Consider the following 21162-nt stretch of genomic DNA (forward strand, 5'->3'; position numbering starts at 1 on the left):
GTCCTCTACACACTAACGAGCCTGTGGCAGTGGCTGTATTTAACGGCACACACCTAATCGCTCGTGCCGGGGGCTCAGGGAAGACCCCACGTGGGGCTTGCGCACCTGCCAAAGTGTTCTTCCCTCCGTGAGCTGGCCGGAGGGCAGCACAGGGGACGTCCAGCCCGTGCTGCAAGTGGCTCTGGAGAGAGGTCCCCGCGGGTGCAGGGTCTCACAGAGCCTGAGGGAAGCCCACCTCCACCACTGCCCTCTCCTTCCAGACACCCTGTCCCTGGCTTCTGGCCAGGCTCCGGCCCTGCAGGCCCGTCCCGAGCCACTCACAGTGACTGGCGTTGTGGTCGGTGTGGCAGACGCAGAGGTAGCTGCCCCCGTACTCCATGCAGTAGCCCCCGTCCGGGCACTGCGTGTTCATGTTGCAGGGCATGGCCGTGACTTCTGCAGAGAAAGGAGCGTCCGTCCCGCATCCCACATGTCTTCCTGGGGACCTCACGTCCGTGACAAGCGTGGGGCTCCCCAAGGCCCAGGGACCCCAACAGGGTGACCAGCTTCAGGCACTCTTGCTGTTGGGCCCTCTTGGGGTGGGGGTGGGGTGTCCAGGGTCTGGGCCTGTAGACCCCGGCCCAGGCTGAGCCACACTCTTATCCACTACGGGGGTGCTCTCTGCCCCAGCCTTGGCACCTACCGAACTCACAGAGGAGCCCGAAGAAGCCCGGGGGGCACTGGCAGAGGGTGGTGTTGGTGCCCAGGCATCGGCCTCCGTTGCGGCACTCGCAGCTGTTGGGGATTCCTGCCACGGAAAGAAGGAGGCGCCTCCCATGTGGGGGTGCAGGCAGACGGGCTCCCTCCTGCCCCTGCCCTGCCCCTGGCACCTCCCCATAAAGACTGCTGGTGCACACACGCTCACTCGCACACGTCCTTTCGTGGGTGTTTCTTGCACGCACGATCCACGGAAGGACCCTCCTGGGTCTCCTGCCCCGGCCCCAGCCCCGCAGCCCCAGCAGCCCAGACGCACTGTCCCTGCAGTCCAGGCCCATGAAGCCTTCGGGGCACTCGCACACGTAGCCCTGATCCCCGTCCACACAGGTGCCCCCGTTCTGGCAGGGGGCCGAGAGGCAGGCGTCAGGCACGCGCTGGCTTCCTGCAAGAAAGACAGTGGTCACCGCGGCCATGTGGGAGCAGGGGGGAGGCTGAGGGTGGGGAGGGGCTGGCCCCCTGCCCAGTCCCCCCAGTCGCCTCTCTTCTCAGTGCCCGGTGGGATTTAAGCCAGGAGCTTATTTTCTGGAAACCGACTTGTGGCTGCCGCGCACCCCCAGCTCCGCATCTCCCAGCACCCGCCTCGGACAGAGGAGCACACGGGAGGCCCAGTGAGGGCCAGGGGCCTGCAGACGATTCTGACCAAGCAGCCCATTAGCAAGATCTTAGGGATTTCCAGGTGTCTCTCTGCTGCTGGCCGCTGGTTCGGTTTTGCTGTGGGAGGAAAAGGCAACCGTGCAGGTTCACTGGGCCCTAGTTTCTGGCCTCAGCACGGCCTGTCGCGGTGCTGCCTCATGAGCACCGGTGGGAGTGATAGTGCTCCACATGCATGCGGGCTTCTGCCTCCTGGCCGAGCTCCCGTGTGCTGTGGGTGCTGGAGAGGAGTGTTGACACTCCCAGTAGTGACGGCGGCCCTCCCTGCAGTGGTCAGTGTGGCCGCTGGTGCTCCTGTCCACGCTGACAGCCTCTGGCCAGTGAGAGTCACGTCTTTGTGACGAACTGAACCCTATACTATCATGAGAGCTCTCTCTTCCTCCACGGTAATATCCCTTATTCTAAAGTTCAATTTACTGGATACTAATACAGCCACTCCATCCTTCTCTTGATTAGTGTTTGCCAACTTCTTACTCTATCTTTTTAATTCAGATGTTCAATTTCTTCATGTGCTTTCTTTTTATTTAATTTTTTAAAATTTCAGCATATTGCGGGGGTACAAATGTTTAGGTTACGTATATTGCCTTCGCCCCACCCGAGTCAGAGCTTCAAGCATGTCCATCCCCTAGATGGTGTGCACGGCTCCCATTAGGTGTGAATATACCCACCCCCTCCTCCCCTCGCCCATATACCCGACACCCAGTGAACGTTACTACTATGTGTGCATGTAAGTGTGGATCCGTTAAAACCAATTTGATGGTGAGCACATGTGCTTGTTTTTCCTTTCTTGAGATACTTCACTTAGTAGAATGGGCTCCAGCTCCATCCAGGATAATACAAGAGATTCTAGATCACCATTTGTGTGTGGCTGAGTAGAACTCCATGGTATACATATACCACATTTTATTAATCCACTCATGTATTGATGGGCACTTGGGTTGTTTCCACATCTTTGCAATTGTGAATTGTGCTGCTGTAAACATTCGCGTGCAGGTGTCTTTTTTATAGAATGTCTTTTGTTCTTTTAGGTAGATGCCCAATAATGGGATTGCTGGATCGAATGGTAGGTCTACTTGTATCTGTTTAAGGTATCTCCATATTGCTTTCCACAGAGGTTGCACTAGTTTGCATTCCCACCAGCAGTGTATGAGCGTTCCTGTCTCTCTGCATCCACACCAACATTTATTGTTATGGGACTTTTTGATAAAGGCCATTCTCACTGGAGTTAAGTGATATCTCATTGTGGTTTTGATTTGCATTTCCCTGATGATCAGAGATGTTGAACATTTTTTCATATGTTTGTTGGCCATTCTTCTATCTTCTTTTGAAAAATTTCTATTCATGTCCTGCCCACTTTTTGATAGGGTTGTTTGATTTTTTTCTTGCTGATTTTCTTAAGTTCTAAATAGATTCTAGTTATCAGCCCTTTATCAGATGTGTAGTATGTGAATATTTTCTCCCATTCTATAGGTTGTCTGTTTGCTCTCATGATAGTTTCCTTGGCTGTGCAGAAACTTTTTAATTTGATCAGGTCCCATTTATTTATTTTTGTTGTGGCTGTGATTGCCTTTGGGGTCTTCCTCGCAAATTCTTTGCCTAGGCCAATGTCTATTAGAATTTTTCCAACATTTTCTTCTAGAATTCTTATAGTTTCATGCCTTAGGTTTAAGTCTGTTATCCATCGTGAATTGATTTTTGTGAGAGGTGAAAGGCATAGATCCTGTTTCAGTCTTCTACATGTGGCTATCCAATTTTCCCAGCACCGTTTATTCAATAAGGGTTCTTTTCCCCAGTGTATGTCTTTGTCTGCTTTGTCAAAGATCAGGGTGGTTTTATATATGGGTTCTCAGTTCTGTTCCATTGGTCTATGTTCTTGTGCCAGTACCATGCTGTTTTAGTTACTATAACCTTGTAGTAGAGCTTGAAGTCTGGTAAATTGATGCCTCCCAATTTGTTCTTTTTGCTTAAGATTGCTTTTACTATACGGGGTATTCTCTGGTTCCATACAAAGCGTAGAATTATTTTTTCTAGATCTGCAAAAAATGATGTTGGTTCTTCATGTACTTTCAAAATTTATCTTTGTAAATAAGCATACAGTAAAATGGACTTTTGTTCTCTGTATATTTCTGTGACTTTTAACGGGTATAGATTTGTTTAACCCCCGCCACAGTCAGGACACGGAACTCTCCATCACCCCAACAGAGCCCTGAGTTCCATCTCTTCAGAGTCACAGAGCCCTGAGCCCTTGGCAACTCCTCATCTGTTCCTCACTGTGGTTTTGTCTTGTCGAGAATGCTGTCGCGGTGGAACAATACCGTCGTAATCTTTTGAGACTTTCACTCAGCGTAATGTCTCTGAGATCCATCCAAGTTGTAGGTACCTGTGATTCATCCTTTTCATGACCGAGTAGTGTTCCATTGTGCAGAGGTGCCACAGTTTGTCTGTCCATTCACCCAGTGAGGGGTTCTTGGGTTCCTGAGTTTTGGTAACTATAAATAGACATAAACAGCCGTGTACATATTTTTGTGTAAACATAAGTTTTCATTTCTTTAGGGCTAATTCCTAGGAGTGACAATGCTGGGTCATATCACAAGCTGTATGTTTAACCTGATTGAAAAACTGCCGATTGGTTTCCAGGGTGGATGAACCGTTTTGTGTTCCCACCGGAAACGTGTGCAGGTGCCAGCTGCTCTGCGTCCACACTACACCGGTATTTTCCATTTTAGCCATTCTAACACTGTTGTGGTGGGGTCTCGTCATGCGCTTAATTCACTAAGGGTCAACAGTGATGGCAAGAGCGTCTGGTCCTGTGCATAGTCACTTCCACATGGCCTTTGTGGCTGAGTGTCCATTCTAGTCTGTTGACCATTTTGCAGGGGGGTTGCTTTCTCACAGGTGAGCTCTGCGAGTTCTTTATGAGTCTAGTTGGACGTTTTCCGCCAGATACGGGTTTTGCAAACATTTTCCCAGTCGCTGGCTTGTCTTTTCATTCTTTTAGCCATGTTTTTCACAGAGCAAAAGTTCTTAATTTTGATGAAGTCTAACTTACCTATTTTTTTCTTTTATGAATCATAGTTTTACTGTCTTATCTAAGAACATTTTGCCTAAGGCAAGGTACTAAAGATATTTTTCCTATGTTTTCCTCTAAAAATGCTGTAGTTTTTACATTTTCCATTTAGGGCTGTGATCCCTTTTGGGTTCATCTATGTACACGGTATGAGGTTTAAACTGAGGTTCATTTTTTGCACAAGAAAGTGTAATTGTTCAAACCACATTTGTTGAAAAGTTACCTGTCTCACAGTGAGGTCCCTCGAAGGGCTCTGCGCACAAGCAGGTGTAATTCCCCACCAGGTCAACGCAGGAGCCTCCGTTCAGGCAGGGGTCAGAGCTGCACTCGTCCATCTCTGGGGGCAGCAGAGGGGGGCTTGGCTTGAGCCAGGCTGTGACCACCCTGCACCCAGCATCTGGCCACAGGTGGGAGCCCCTCCCTGACCCCAGGGCAAGCTACTCACCCGTCTCGCAGGCTGCCCCCGTGTACCCAGCCTGGCACACACACACCGCAGAGCCGCTCTCTGCCTGGCACTGGCCGCCATTTTGACACTCTTGGGTGTCACAGGGGGATTGGGCTACAAGGGAAGAGGTGTGGACAGATCACTGGACTCCAGGCTGTGGTTGCCTGGTGGGGCAGAAGCTCCTGGGGACACCTGCAGAGCCCCACCCCTCACACTCAGCTTGCAAGGAAGGGGGCCCGGCAGGGGTCTCCGAAGGTGACAGGTGGGTGGGGCCTGGCTAGGGCTGTCCTGACCAGCTGCCCAAAGCCCCATCTGAGTTGGGTCTAATTCAGCAAACCTGGGGAGGGGACCGTGTGTGTGCGCTGGGCGGCGGGGTGGGGGGAGTGGGCATGAATTGGACCAGCTCTTGCCCTCTGGGGGCCGGCAGTTCTCCAGCCAATCGGACGGTGATGCGAGCTGTTGCAGAGGAAGGGGGTTCTGGGGCCCAGGCTGTGACTGAGCCGTGACCGTGAAGGGTGTACAGTACCCAGGGTGTAGGGGGGGTCCAGACAGGGCCGGGGTGAGGGCCGAGATGGCGCAGGTGGTCCCCTGTGCAGGAATGGCCATGCACAGGGACTCAGGCCCCTGGTCACAGGGTGGGAGTGAGCTGAGGGTACCCACCCTCCACTGTGCCTCCTCAACCCCTACAGCACCTGGCCTGGGTGTCCCAGCTCCCCGCCTTTGTCCCCTGGCTGCAGAGTGGGGTATGGGGAGGGGAGCCATGGGTCCTTCCAAAACCAACTTGATACAGAAAGCAGACAGGGCCCAGAGCATGTGGCACCCCTGGAGTCATGTGGGGACAGTGGGACCCTGCTCCTCGGCACAGGAGGGAGACAGGAGGGCCCGACCTACCCCCCCCCAGGAGGTATAGAAGCACTTTGGTGGCTGGGGGCACATGGTGCCCCCGTTTCCTTGACCCCAGCTCCACCAGAGTGACTACCTTGGGGCACATCCTCGGCTATGGCTGGGGACACCCCTGCTGTGGGGCTCAGGGGGCTGAGGTGGGCTCCCTGGTCTCAGGAGTCTCTTTGAGGGGGGTCAGGTGGAGGCTTGTACCTGAGGGTGTTGCCATAGCCACACCCAGGAAGCCGCGGCTGCGGGTCAGGGCCACATACAGCCAGCGTGCTGCAGAACCAGGACTTGAGCCAGGCTCCGGTGCCAGGCCCAAGCCCTCAGGGCCCTCACCAGGGCTTCTGGAACCTGGGGCGGGCCACTGCCGACACGCAGCTGCCAGCCTGCCTGACACTGCCGGGGAGCTGCCCGCTCCCCTGGGAAGCTCTGCCCGACCATCCTGGGGTCACTCCTCAGGCCCTGGGTTCCCTGCAGCCGGCCCCCGGCCGGCACCGCACGAGGAGCGAGCTTGCTGTGGGGGGGGGGGGGGAGGAGACCCTGCCGGCCTCCTGGCTGTGACAGGGGACAGAGGCCTGCCGGGCTGTCTGACGTGCCCCTGCCCCACCCTGGCAACCTTGCTTAGCAACACAGGAGGAAGAAAAACTCCTTTCCTTGGGGTGTGCTCTGACCCTCTGGCTGTGGCAGGGGTGTGGAGCAGCGTGTCCCCTGGGGCCACCTGTCCTCGTCTGTGTGTGACCTTTTGGTGCAGCTGGAAATTCTGCTTTGCTCCTTTTGCACCTTGAAATCCCATTTCCCCTGCAGAATTGTATTCCCACGCGTTTTTAGGTGTGAAAGTCTCATTGTCATTCAACTATATTTCTCTCCAATAAGAATATGTAATACCCTGGAGTTCAGTATGTAAAACGTCCTGTGGCCATAAGTCTCTGATAGAAATTTTTTTCTAGATGGAGACAGTGATACAGTTGCTACTTGAACATACGTGATCTAAAGAATCTGTTATATGTTTTTACAAATAATTGTCCCAAAGCAGTGGGTGCGCTGGGGTGTGTGTCCAGCTGGGCCAGTCAGGGAGCAGGCAGGCACGGTGCTTGGATCTTAGGGAATTCTAAAGCTTCCTGCGTGGAGCCCTGTAGTGAGACTGGGGCTGGAGGGGGGGGGGTCCCCCTTTCTTCACCCGGTGTGTGAAGGGCAAGGGTGGGGCCTCAAGAGGTGCTGGTCCGAGGACAGGAAAGTGGAGGCTGAACCTGGTGGCAGCCGCTGCAGAAGAGCAGGCTCTGGGGGGGGCAAGCCCAGCCCATGCCCCAGGGGCGGGAGAGAAACAGTGGGGCTGGGGGGCAGGGGCAGGTGGAGGGAGCGGTGGGCAGTCGGGCTGCCCACATCTGGTGCCAGCCTCCCTGCAGCACGCAGACCTTGCTGGGATGGGCTGCCCCAGGCCTCACTCCTGCAGCCAGTGGAGCCACTGGGGCCAGGTGGCTTCCTCTTACCTGTCTCACAGGTGGGTCCCCCGAAGCCGGCCGGGCACCGGCAGCTGAAGCTGTTGACACCGTGGGTGCAGGTCCCGCCGTTCTGGCATGGGTGGGAAGCACACTCGTTCACATCTGAAACACGGGGCGGGCTGGGGCCTCAGTGGAGGGAGCAGGGGCTGGGTGGGGACGGACGAGCCAGCCCTGAGCTCGGCTCAGACAGGGCAGCCAGGGCCAGAGGCACCCACCCCCCGCACTCGCTGTCGGGGAGCCACGGCATTTGGCACCCCGCAGTCCCCTAAGCATGCCACCCACACTGTGGGGACAGAGACCCTGGACCTGGTGCCCTCGGGCTCGCAGGGCCACTGGCTGTGCCTCTGGTGTGCCTCCAGTGTGGCCCTGTCCTGGGCCAGCCACTCACCCAGGTGGCACCTCCGCCCTGTGAAGCCCGAAAGGCAGGAGCAGGTGTAGGAGGGGTTGCCGGTGACACAGTCGTCGATGCACTTGCCGCCGTTGAGGCAGGGGCGCAGGGCCAGGCACACGGAGGCTGCGGACACAGGAGGAGCTACAGTCTCACCTGCCGCCTCTCGGACTCGGGCAGGAGAGCCGTGCACGGGGCCACGTCCCCTCCCTCCCCTGACCCGGAGGATTGACCTCTGGGCAATGGAGTGACCACAGCACCGGTGGCAGAGCCTCCACGGTCGCACTTCCCAGGGCTGTGCGGGGAGCCCAGCACCGTGGGTGTGTCGTCTGCCTGGATCTGCTGCCGGCAGATCCTGAGCTTTGTGGCTTCCTGTGGAGCAGACTCCCCCAGAGCCACTGTCACCCACAGCACCTTCCTGTTCCCTTAATCCTTCCCAACACTGCCACGGACAGTTCTAGAAGTTCGGCATGCTCAGCCTCCCCTCCTGCTTTCCGTGCGTGTGAATTGAGAGGCTGGCACTCAGCTTTCAGTCAGTGTTTCTCGAAGCCTGGCCTGCCACCCAGGGAGGGTCTCCTGGGGTCCCTGGGGTCTGGGACTGGACCCCCATGCCCAGTCCCTCTAGGAAGGGGTTAGCTCATGGGGCTCCCATCGCTGGAGGAGCAAGGCCGCTGAAACTTGGGATTAGAGGCACAGACCCGCAGGTGACAGAAGCATCCGCGGACTCTGCCTGTTTCGAGGGCCCCGGGGAGACCCCGGGAAGGACCGGGCGGTCCCGCACACCGTGAGGGCCTCTGCACCGCTTCTGCTCCCGGCTGGCACCCCCATCCCGCTAGCAGCGCAGCCCTGGTCGCGGGTCTGGCTGCGCTGCAGCTGCAGGAGGGTCTGCAGGACGTCGGGAGTCCGGGAGTCAGACTTCGGGTATGAAGCGACCCACCTTCCTGAGGAAGCCCATGTTTGCTTAACCCCGGAACTGGAGGCCTGGCTCGCAGTGGCTGTGTCCCGGCTGCGTCCCCGCCCCTCAGGGCCACCCAGCGGTGCCTCCTCCCGCTGCTCCTCCCCAGACCTGGGCCAGTGAAGAGCAGCTCTCCACATTGGGAGTGGGTCCCCGAGGGGCCGCTGGGCCCTCTTCTGGGGGTCCCCTCCCCAGGCTCGCAGCCTGCAGCCCCTCCGGGGAGCATGGGCCCAGCCACACCTGCGTCCCCTCACTCCTCAACCACAACCCGAGGCCCCGGCCATTGGCGGGTGACCTGACCTCACCGCCCACTGCTCCCGGAGCGGCTGACCGAGCGCTGTCCCCGCCCTCAACCGCCCGCACTAGACCGGGGGGGCGGGGCCCGGGGCTGCAGGTGGGCTCCGTGCAGGTGCTCGGCTTGCTCTCCGGGCTGGGGTGGCGGCCCCTTGAGCACGTCCTCCCTAAACTCAGACTCAAGCTGGGGCTTGTTCGCGCCCTAGTGCGAGGCAGGCTCGGGCTCCCGGGGTCTCTCATCGCGGGCTCATCCTCGTGCGAGCGCCGCGTGTGCACGCTCTGGCTGCGCTCCCCCGAGCTGCGCGCGCACGTCTGCCCCCGCCGCCCGCCGGACTGCGCGCGCACGTCTCCGTTCCCCGCGCCCCCTGATGCGCGCGCACGTCTCCGTGCCCCGCGGCCCCCTGATGCGCGCGCACGTCTGCCCCCCCCGCCCCAGTGCTGCGCGTGCACGTCTCCGTTCCCCGCGCCCCCTGATGCGCGCGCACGTCTCCGTGCCCCACGGCCCCTGTGGCGCGCGCGCGCCTGCCACCCGCCGGTCCTGCGCTGTGCTCGCTGCGGACTCGGGTGGGGAGAAGCCGCCGTCTCCGGCCCGGCCGCGGGTGGCAGGTGAGCGGCGCCAGCCCCGCGCGTGAGCTGCGATGCGGCAGAAGGTTCCGTGACGCCCGGGGGCCGCGCGGGGCAGGGCCGGAGCTGGGATCCACGGGTCTGCGGCCGGGCGGGCTGTTCTCAGGGCCACACGCGAGGCCCTGGGACCCACCCTCTGCTCGCACGGTCTGGGCCAGAGGGACCCCTGGAACCGCCCCCTCGACGCGATGCTCGGGTTGGTCAAACACACCAAACCCACCAAGCAGCAAGGCCCCCGGCAGGAGTGGGACGATGAGCGAACTGGCCTCGCAGGTGCCCTGGGGCCCTCGGAGACCACAGGGTGCCCCTCCGCCGCCCAGCGTCCCTCGAGGGACCCCAACCGCCGTCTCCAGGGGATCCTCCGCCACCCCGCCCAGAGCGGAGGCACGAAGGCTTCTCCAGGTGAAACGGAGGCTCAGGGACCAGCGGGGACTTGCTCGGGTTCACGCGCCCCTGGCCTAGGAGCGCAGCCCCTGCGCTCGCGGTCACCGTCCCGCCCTCCTCTCGTCCGTCCCGCGCCCCTTTTGCCGCCGACCCCTTCCTCAGCCCTCCCCGCCCTGTCCTCTTACTTGTATGGCCGCAGCCCCCCACGCGCACCTGGGCATCATCGATTCTGAACGCCCAGCGCCCGGGCACGCCCACGTTGGTGGTGGTCTCCACCTCGGCCACGTCCGCCGCGCGGGAGCCGGGGATGCTGAAGTAGCGCTGCCCGTCGCCCGCGTTGAAGCCGGCCTGGGGTGGCAGGAGGGAGGCGGGCGGTCGGCTTTGCAGATGGTGGGGCTCCCCGCCCCGCCGCGCTCCTGCCGGGTCCTGGGCCCGAGCACAGTTGCTCGGCGAGACCCTGGCTCCCACCCCTCCCGCTGGCCCCCCGGGGCCTCTCCCCGGCTGAGGAAAGTGGACCCCGGCAAAGGTAGGTGGCCCGGTGCGTGGCGGTGCGCATGGCCCAGAGGCACTGGCCCAGCAGCCACGTCCCGTCCCTGTCCCACCCCCTCCACACCTGGGATTTCCTGCCAGCCACAGCCCCTCGGTCAGTGCGCACAGAACCGAGGGTGTTTCTGCTGCTGCGGCAGCTGCGAAACAGGGACTGCGGGGCTAGGCCGGGTGGATCGGGGGATAAAGGTGCCTTTGGGCCTGAGGATTTTTGCGATTCTGGGCAGCAAGAGGCCCCAGGTGTATGTGCTCACCGTGGACGCCTCACGCTGGTCTCCAAGCAGTACTGGGAGGGGGTCTGCCTACCATGACCCCCGCCTACCTCATCAGCTCATGACAATCCTGGCAGCGGGGAGCAGGGACCCTAAACACTGAGCACCAGCCCTGCACCCACCCACCTGGGCTGCGATGCCCCCCAGGCCAGTGGCATTGCCCCCACTGCTGGCATGTGTGCCCGTGGTCCACGCGATGGACTCATAGTTGAAGATGGTGAAGGAGAACTTGCCGTCCGTGATGAGCACAGTCTGGAATGTGTTGACCTGCCAACGAGAGGGGGCTGAACAGGGTCCTGCCCCCCAGCCCACAGGACCCTGCCCTGTCCCACCATCCCGGCACGATGCCCTTGACTTGCTCAGTGTCTGTCTCCCCCACTGGACAGTCAGCCAAGGCAGGACCCTGTTGGCCTCGGCCTCTGCATCCCAGGGCCTGTGCCTGGTCGCAGGCTCTCTCCCCACCCCCCGGCCCACATTGGTGCTGGGCGAGTGAGTGGAGCCCAAGGAGGGGCAGACACTGTCCCTGCCCTCTAGGGCACAGAGGATGAGGACTCATTTCGCCAAATCTACGAAATTTTCTGGGCGAAATAAACAACACAGTCCACAATCCAGGTGAAACCAATTTCAGGTACTGTCTGGCACTGGCTAATTTGCAGTCATTGAAAAAGACGGGAGACCACACGGTCCCCATGCTCACTTGGAACTGCGTGCCCTGCTTAGGGAGGCAAACGTAAACACTAGCTCACTGAAGACGGTGACAGCATGGTGGCCGTGAAGGAGGGTGGCGCGAAAGTCTGGAGGGAGGACAACAGTAAGGGCCAATGGGGGGCGCTGGGAGCTGGTGAGGTCTACATTTTGGAGGCGCAATGAGGAGATGCGTGACACTGAACTGTCCACTGTCTGTTAACGAACCTGCTCCTGAAGTGCCACTGGGCTGGTGCCTGGCCCCTGCGTCCTTCCCACGCAGGGGCCAGACGTGTCCTGTCTGCCTTGTCCAGGGCCTCCTCCCAGCGCCCAGAACACGTGGCTGCCACCTAGAAGGTGCCCTTAAGAATGTTCTTTAAACGCATGAGCAAACAGCTCCGAAAATGGCCGATCTGCCCCATCCCCTTTTCTGGGGAGTCTCGCACAGCTGTCACCCAGAGCCCAGAGCCCAGGGCAGGCCTGGCCTAGGAGGTGCTCAGTTAAGCACATCGCCACCCGAGTGGGCAGCTGCTGTCCTCACTAGGGAGTGTCAGCCCACCAAAACTTACCACGCTGGCAAAGTGGTCAATTACTAAGATAACGTTTGCATTACCAGGGAATGAAGTACAAGAGAGAATGACGTTCCAGTTTAAGCCCTGAGTACCGGGCCATTCCAAATGCAAATCCTCCTGGCACCCGTCATCGCATGCATCTACCTAACGTGGGCACTGGGTGTTTCCAGGACAGCGGGGAGGGTCAAGGAGCCTTTCTCTTCCACGCTGGCTCTGCAATCTCAGCTGAGTGACCTCGTCCCTGAGCCCGGTTTCCCCTCTCGGGTGTGGACCAGCGATGGTGCCTGACCTGCCTCGTCAAGGTGGGCCCAAACCGGATGTCCTCCCCTCCCCAGGACAAGTGCCTGGACTCACAGGGGAAGCAGAGCTGCCTCCAAAGAAGGTCACTCGGTACCAGGTGGCGATGAAAACCCAGGTGGCAGAGAAGCCCGGGAGCTCAGGGAAGTAGTGCCTGACGTCCTCCGTGGCCCGGCGCAACGTGGCCAGGTCGGTGGTCTCCCGGTAGTAGACGTCGCCTGCGCGCCGGTTGTCCACATCTGCCCAGAAGGCGGCCACCACGCAGCGGTCCTTGGCGATGGGGAAGGCTGCCGGGGTGAACTGAGAGACCTCCTTCAGGAAGGAGATGACTCCGTTATTGTTCACCTGCGAGGCAGAAGCCAGAGAGGGCCTGACGGGGGTGTGGGCGGGCGGTAGGCCATGGTCTCCCCAGCCTCCCCCACCGGACGTCCCCCAAGGGTGAGCCAGCCTCAGGCAGGGCATTCCCAGGGTGGCCGGACAGCCCCTGGTCCCTGATAAGGGACCACTTGGCCCTGCTCCTCCCGCTTCCAGAAGGGCATGTGCTCGGGGCACAGGCTCTGGCCTGTGTGCTGTACCCGACGCCTGGGAGAGTGCCCAGCCCTGGGCAGCCACTGTGGGGGTGGGAGCCCCGGCGTGGACCTGGCCTCAGGCGATGGGGCACTCTGGCCTGCCCCGTGGCTCCTGCTCCCAGGCCCCAGTCCAGCCTGCGGTGGGGCAGAGCCCTGGATATGACACCAAAGACACAGGCAACAAAAGAAAAACTAGACAAACTGTATTTCATGAAAATGAAAAACTTTTGTGCATCAAAAAACACTGTTAACAAGCAAAAGCCACAGAATGGAAGAAGATTTCTGCAAATCATATATATGGTGCAGAATCAATGCCCAAAATAGAGACAGAACTCCTAAGACTCAACAGTAAAAACCTGATTTGAAAATCGGCCGAGGATGTGAGTAGGTGTTTGCAGAGAAGATGCACGAACGGCCGGGAAGCGCCTGGGCAGATGCTCAGCGCCCCTAATCATCAGGGCTGCAAGTCAAGGCCAGTGCGGTGCTACCTCAGACCTGTCAGGGGAGCTGCCTAAAAACAACCCAGAAAGTAACAAGTTTTGGTGGGGATGTGAAGAAATTGGAATACTTGTGCACTGGTGATAGGAAGGTAAAATGGTACAGCCATTGTGAAAAACAGTATGGTGGTTTCTCAAATAATTAAAAATAGAATTACCATATGATCCAACAATTATACTTCTGGGTATATAAACAAAATAATTGAAAACAGGGTGTTTTTTTTCATATAGGGTCTCACTATGTTACCTAGGCTGGTCTTGAACTCTTGGGCTCAAGCGATCTCCCAGCCTCAGCCTCCTGAGAAGCTGGCAGTGCAGGCATGTGCCGCCATGCCCAATTGAAAGCAGGGTCTTTAGATTTGCATTTGTATCCTCATGTTCATGGCATCATTATTCACAACATCTAAAAACTGGAAGCAACCCAAGTGTTGATTGAGGATAAATGGGTAAACACAATGTGGCATATATACGCAATGGACTATTACTCAGCTTTAAAAAGTATAATAAGAAAACATTGACACCTGCTACAACATGGATGGACCTTCAGACATTATGCTAAGAGTCAGTCACAAAAAGTTAAATATATGATTCCATTTATGAGGTACCTGGGTGGTCACATTCACAGAGACAGAAAGTAGAATGTTGGTTTCCAGGGGTTGAGAGAAGGGGGTAGTGAGGAGTCAGTGTTCAATGGGTTCAGAATTTCAACTTTGCAAGATTCAGAGTCCTGGGAATAGACAGCGGTGACGGTTACACCAGTGTGAACACACTTTAATACCACTCAACTGTGCACTTAAAAATTGTTAAGATGGTGAGTTTTATGTCATTAATATGTGCATTTTACCACAATTTAAAAAATTTGGGGGAAAAGGCTAGGATGAAAAAAATAACAAATGGAAATAAATTTTTTAAAAGACATTTTACCACTATACCATATATACATGTAACAGAATTCAACTCGTGCCTGCTAAATCTATTATGATTAAAAATAAATGAGTAAAATTGAAAAGACATTTTAAAGAGCCAAATAAATGACAGAAATTAAGAACTAACTGGGTAGACTTAAGAGCAGATTTGATGCAATTAAGAAAGAATTAGTGAAGTGGAACTAAATGATAGGTCAGAAGAAACTATCCAGAATTTAGAACAGAGACAAAAAGATGGAGAATAGAGAAGAAAAGATACAAAGAGAACTAGTAAGATGAGCAAGCAAATATATAATTTGGAACACCAGAAGGAAAGGAGATACAAAGGCAGTGGCTGAGAATTTTCCAGAATTGATAAAAGACATCAAACCAGAAATTCAATAATTCCCATGATCCACTAGCTGGAAAAATAAAAACAAATCCACATAAGACAAATGCTGGAAATGCAGAAAGTCAATGACAAGGAGACAGTTTTAAAAAGGGCATCTACCTTTTAAAAAGGGTAGACTGACAGCTGATGTCTCATGAACAGCAATGGAAGATAGAAAACAGTGGAATTATGTTTTCAATGTGCTACAAGAGAACAACTGCCAACATGACGTCTCTTATATCCAGATACAATATCCTTTTCTACTTGTGATATTGTGAAATGTATATTTGGTCTTCAACCCCATTTCTTGACATACAGCTCCCCAAATCCTTAGACTCTCCAAAGTGATGTTGTTTGTGTGCTAATGAGTTGACCAGTGACTGGCGGCTCCTAGGTAGCTTCAGGATTTGGGCTGGTCCCAGGAAAGACCCAGGCAGGATTAGAGGGTTGGGACATCCAGCCACGCCCCTCAGCCTCCACGGAGGGGAGAGGGGCTGAAGGTTAAGTTGATCACCAGTGGCCCATGATTTAATCAATCGTGCCTATGTAATGAAGTCTCCATTAAAACCCAGAAGGACAGGGTTCAGCGAGATTTGGGACAGCTGAACACCTGGAGGTTCCTGGAGGGTGGTGCCACCAGGGAAGGCACAAAAGCCCCACTCCCCTTCCCCATACCTTCCCCTGTGCATCTCTTCGTCTGTCTCCTTCATAATATCCTCTGCAGTACACTGGCAAACATCAGTGTGTGTTTCCCTGAGTTCTGGGCACCACTCTAGCAAATTAATCAAACCTGAGGAGGGAGTTGTGGGAACCCCAATTTATAGCCAGTCAGTCAGAAATTCCGGAGGCTTGGACTTGCCCCTGGTGCCTGAAGCGGTCTTGGGGACTGAGCTCTCAACCCATGAGATCTGACACTGTCTCAGGTAGCTGGTGTTGGGACGAATTTGGGGGCCCCCAGCTCGTGCCCGCTGTAGGACTGGCTGCTTGCTTGCTGGTGGGGAGAACCCCAGACACTTGGTCACAGAAGTCTTCCGTGTCGACTGTTGTTGCTGAATGAGGGACATTTAAAAAGTACTCTGAGTTTGTGTGTTTTTTCTCTTCAGACTACTGAAGGCAAAATAAATATAATTTATACAAATAAATTATACAAATAATAAACAACAAACCTATACTAAAAGAAATTCTAATGCATCAACCTGAAGTCCAAGGGAAATGTGAGCTCAGAGCTGCAAGAAGGAAAGAAGGGCAGAGGCGTGTCGGCCGTGTGCAGAAATAGCGTATACTGCTGCCTTGGAAACCGTGAGAAAATATGTAACTTAAAATTCATATGACAACAATGGCATAGGAAGCAGGAGTGGGTAAGTCATGTTAAAGTGTTCCAAGGTCACGGCATTTTCGAGGAGGAGGGTAAAGGTATAAATGAACCTATTAGCGAACATTAATGTTAATGTTAAACGTGTACATTGTACTATCTGGGGTAATCGCCAAAAGAGTGGAAACAGTGCACATACTCCCAGCTGATAGAGGGATAAGGTGGAATTATTAAAATACTCAGCATAAAACATGGCAAGGAAGGAGAGAAAGAAATATAAGACAGGTGGAACAAACAGCACAAAAAAGATGTAGATTGAAACACAAGTACGTCAGTCATGCATTCAATGGAAATGGATTAAATGCTCCATTTTCAAGGTTTCCTATCCAAATACCACCAAAGGGAAGCCGAGTTAGTCATTATCATCAGATAAAACACATCATGAGGCCAAAAGTTTTGTCAGAGGTAAAAGGGCTACTTCGTAATAATAGAGATGCAACAGCATTTCATTTGTATGTTCCCAACAGCAAGGCCTCGACAGATAGAAATGAAAAATTGAAAAAAGGAAATAGGTGAATTCATGCTCGTGGTGGGACATTTCAGCATCCCTTCTGTAGTCAAAGACAGACCAGGCAGACAAAAATCGTCTGTGAGAATGTAGAAAATTTGAACAATGCAAATAATAAACAAGACCTAATAGAGATAACACAAATAGAACATTTAGAATTTTTTTTAACCACATTTTGAACCATAAAGCAAATGCCAACAAATTTCAAGTGATTGTAAAAATTACAGGGTTTGTTCTATGGTCACAGTGCAATTATACTAGAAATGTTAACCAAAAGAATAGAAATTAAGAAATATAATTACAAATAACTCTGGAAAGAGATAAAAATGCTAACTAGCAAAAACTTGTGAAGTTGTGGTAAAAGCAGAACTGCAAGGGGAAATTTATAGTCTTGCACATACGCCTTAGTATGCATATTTAATACATAAACCCAAAATTTAGTAAACAAACCCGTATATAGTAACGAAACCCCAAAAAAAGAAGAAAAAATTGGTAACAGAAGTTAATGAAATAGAAAACCAATGCTGAGTAAAGAGAATAAACAAAGCCAAAACTTGTTTGTTTAATAAAATAGATAAACCTCCAGTGAAAGTGATCAAGAAAGAGGAGTCATAAATCACCTATATTGCCACTGGAAAAGAAGATATCACTTTAGCCCCTGATGCTATCAAAGAAGGTAACCAGAAGATATTATAAACACCTTTATAATAACAATAAATTCAAAATTTTAGGTAAAACAGAAAATTTTCTAGAAAATTGCAAACTGCTCTAATGAATAATAGAGAAAAGGATGTCAGGATGATGGAGCAATGACTTTGTGGAAGAGGAAGAACACAAGCCACCATGGCTCGGGGGCAGGAGAAACGGGAAGATTCCCGGGGTCCCAGCAGAGAATTCTCCCCGCAAGCGGTAAACACTAGGTGGCTGGGGGAGGGGAGGGTGAGCCTCCCCCTGTCCTGCTTGTTGCTGAGGCCCAGCAGGGAGAGGCAGGCTTGAAACAAGCCACCTGACTGTGCCTTGGTTGTCATCATGACAAGGGTGCCCAGACTATTCGGTGGGGGAAAGAATGGTATCTTCAACAGGTGGTGCTAGGAAAACTGGGTATTTCTATGCAAAACAATTAAGCCAGGTCCCGCCTCACACCATGGACAGCCCCAGCCAAAAAATAACAGGACTGTGATTGAGTCATGGCGTCCTCAAAACTGAAATAAATGGTGTCAGCAATGAGAATTTAGAGTTTTAGGTGGACTTGAAATATTAAAAGTCCATCTGGTTGAACTGTGTAAGTGGCTCCTGGAACCCAAAAAGCAGATGCAAAGTCTTACCTCCTGCTGCACCCCGATCCTTCCTCCTCCTCCACCCTGCCTCAGCTGCTTTAAGAGAAAAGCCAAAGATGACAGGCAAGTTCAGGGAGGGGGGGGCTCAAACTTTTACAACTTTGCTGGTTACAGGCACCCAAGTCACCACCCTACAGGTCCTGTAGGGGACGGGGGTGCCAGGTGCAAGGGTATCCGAGGGCTCCAAGGACCACATGGTGGAGCTACAGCGGAGTGTACAGTACGAGAAGGAAGGGGTTTGCAAGAAAATGAAATTAAAGGCATCCATAGTGGAAAGGAAGAAATAAAACTATCTTTATTTATAGATGACATAATTTTAAATATACAAAATCCTAGGGAATTCACTGAAAAACTATTAGAACTAATAAATGAGTTTGCAGGTAACAGGTTACAAGATCAATATACAAATATCAGTTGTATTTGTATACAATGGCAATGAGTGATCCAAAAATAAAATTAAGAAAACAATTCCATTTACAATAGTATTAGAAAAAATAAAATACTTAGGAACAAATTTAACCATTTAGTGCTAGACAAGTACACTAAAAACTATAAAACATTGCTGTAAGAAATTAAAGATCTAAATAAATGGGGAAAAATCTTGTGTTCATGGATCAGAAGACTTAATATTTTTAAGGTGGCAATACTCTTCAAATTGCTCTACAGATTCAACACAAGCCCACTGGATTCTTTGCAGAAATTGATAAGCTGATCCTAAAATTCATATGGAAACTCAAGGGACTCAGAAAAGCCAACACAATCTTGAAATAGACTGAAGTTGGAAGACTCACACTTCCTGATTTCAAAACTTACTAGGAAGCTACAGTAATCAAAACAGTGTGGTACTGGCATAAAGATGGATGTATAGACCAATAGAATAGAATAGAGAGCCCAGAAATAAATGCTCACGTTTATAGTCAGTTGATTTTTGACAAGGATGCTGAGACCATTCCATGGGGGAAAGAATATTATCTTCAACAAATCATGCCGGTAGAACTGGATACCACTATGCAAAAGAATAAAGCTAGAGCCCTACCTCACACCATATACAAAAATTAACTCAAAATGGATCAAAGACTTAAATGTAAGAGCTAAAATTATGCATAGAAGTTTATGTTCTTCAAATAAAGTATAGGTGTAAATCTTTGTGATCTCAGATTAGGCAGTGGTCTCTTGACTGTGATAACAAAAGCACAGGCAACAAAAGAAAAAATAGATGGACCAGATATCACCAGAATGAATAACATTTGTGCTTCAAAGGACACCTTCAAGAAATAAAAAGACAACCAAAACCCCCAGAATGGGAGAAAGAACTTGCAAATCACATTCTGATAAGGGACATACATCTAAAGTACTATCACAATTCAATAATAAACAGACAAATAACCCAATAAAAATGAGCAAAGGACTTGAATAAACATTTCTCCAAAGAAGATATACAAAGAGCCAATAGCACATGAAAAGATGCTGAATGTTACTATCAGGGAAAGGGAAAATCCAAAAGCACGATGAGGTACCGCGTTTCACCCGATGGGACGGGGTGGGTGAGGGGTGGCAGCCTTGGCCTCTGCTTGGCAGCCGGCCCGCCGGGTTGGCATTGCGTGGGCTCGTTCCCTGAACATGTATGCTGTGTACGCTTTTTTGCATGTTAAGGGTTAGAAGTCACAGATGGAAAAGTTGCGTCTGGATGGTGGGTCAGGGTCTGGGGCATCCGTGGGGCTGGGCCACCGGCCAGGTGGGGGCTCCCTGCCCTGCCCCTGCCCGCACCCCTCCCGCTGCGGCTCCTGAGGACGGTCCAGTGAGTTTCCCTTCCTGCTTCTGCGGCAGGAGCCCGGCCCACAGGTGTGTGCAGAGGCCTGGGGCCCGCAGCTGCCTGCCCGGGCCCAGCTCCCCCACCCACCACAGACCGCGGGGCCCTCCCCAGCCCAGGAAGGAGGCGGAACAGGCCGGCCCTGTTCCCCTGCCAGGACAGGGCAGCACCAGGACAGCCGTGGCACAGGCGGTGGGGCTGGGCCCAGGCGCTGAGCGCACAGGCTGCGGCAGGAGCCCTCACCTGGGCAGGAGCCTCCTGCACCTCCCTTCTCCCCACGAGACCCTCCGGTGGGGGTGGTGGCAGGCAAGGCCCAGGCCAGAGGGCTGGGGGGCTAGGGTTGGGGTGGGGAGTGACTCAGGCGGCCCCTCTCTACCCGGCACCGGGGGTCCTTCTCCTTCAGTGCTGGGAAAATGCTACTTCCCCAAAACTGGCAATTTTATATTATTTTTTTCTACTTGCAATATCTTGTAAAACACGCAATACAGACATGAAAACACGGGGAAGGATTAGACCGTCCCTGCTGGACGCCCCCGCTAGCAGCTGGGCGTAGGTGCCCGGCCCTCCTACAGGAGAATGTGGGTTTAATCCCTGGTTCTGACCGACCGGGGTGGGCCCCTGGCTTCTTAGAAACCTGCCCTTGGGTGTTTGCTGGGGTCCAGGGCCGGAACCAGCTGGCCACGAGGGCCTGGGCCCAGCCGGGTGGGCTGCCCAGCGCCATCGAGGCACCGGCAGAAGTGCCGCCGCCGCGTGCAGGGAGACCCCAGGCGACCTGCCACCCCAGGCGGGAGGGAGCACGGCAGGCCTGTCACGGACCTGCAGGGTGGAGACGCTGCCCGCAGCGCCCTGGCCGCCCCCCAGCCCACCCCTGTGGTCCTCCCTCCGCGCACTCTGCCTGCAGCCTGCAGCCCAGGCCTTCCGGCCAGTTCCGGCAACGCTCTCCTCCCGGCCAAGCACCTGCTGCTAAACACAAGGCTGCTGCCTGGACGTCACAGTCCCAGTGGGTGCACAGGCCCCAGGAGGGACTGGCACTCAGGCTGCCTGGTGCAGTCTGCACAGTGGATGGGGCGAGCGTGGCGGGCGTGTGCCCAGGGGTGCCCCCACCCCCACCCCACCTCCTGTCCCGGCTGGGTGCTCCCGCCCCTCTGAGCAGGCCGAATCCTGGTGGGGGGTCGCTGGGCAGCTGCCGGGCTGCTCCCCACGGCAGTGACTCCATGAGCCCCGAGGCTACCGAGGGATGTCGCGGCAGCTGCCCGCCCTGGACGGGGCTGCAGGGCTGGCCGACGCACACCCGGCTCTCCCACCAGCGGCACCCAGGCCTTTCCTGCAGGGCAGGGCTGGCCCTGGCTGGCAGGGAGGAAGCACAGAGGCCACTCTGGTGGCATTTCCGACTTGGATGGAACCAGGAAAGAGCGCGTCCTGAGGAGACTCTGGGGGAGGTGAGGCATCGG

At 54.4% G+C, this 21162-nt stretch overlaps 1 protein-coding gene across 9 annotated transcripts in view; it reads right to left on the bottom strand.

The window, feature by feature from the left end:
- The window catches only part of SNED1 (sushi, nidogen and EGF like domains 1), a 67489-nt gene that overhangs the window by 35335 nt on the left and 10992 nt on the right, over positions 1 to 21162 (bottom strand). For 5 of the 9 annotated variants that reach the window (XR_006736961.1, XM_045559901.1, XM_045559897.1 and 2 more), the window contains exons 2-11: positions 12380 to 12667; positions 10896 to 11036; positions 10137 to 10299; positions 7695 to 7820; positions 7295 to 7408; positions 4920 to 5033; positions 4698 to 4811; positions 1013 to 1138; positions 683 to 787; positions 322 to 435 (exon numbers count right to left, since the gene is read on the bottom strand). Coding sequence is in view for 8 of the 9 variants with exons in the window: in XM_045559901.1 (XP_045415857.1) it covers positions 322 to 435; positions 683 to 787; positions 1013 to 1138; positions 4698 to 4811; positions 4920 to 5033; positions 7295 to 7408; positions 7695 to 7820; positions 10137 to 10299; positions 10896 to 11036; positions 12380 to 12667 (1405 nt within the window). In the remaining variant the exon portion in view is untranslated. Of the gene's footprint in view, positions 1 to 321; positions 436 to 682; positions 788 to 1012; positions 1139 to 4697; positions 4812 to 4919; positions 5034 to 7294; positions 7409 to 7694; positions 7821 to 10136; positions 10300 to 10895; positions 11037 to 12379; positions 12823 to 21162 lie in introns of those variants that run through there. The other 4 variants (XM_045559898.1, XM_045559900.1, XM_045559899.1 and 1 more) reach the window with 4 other exon arrangements.

Source organism: Lemur catta, chromosome 8, assembly GCF_020740605.2.
Source record: "Lemur catta isolate mLemCat1 chromosome 8, mLemCat1.pri, whole genome shotgun sequence".
Classification (NCBI taxonomy): domain Eukaryota; kingdom Metazoa; phylum Chordata; class Mammalia; order Primates; family Lemuridae; genus Lemur; species Lemur catta.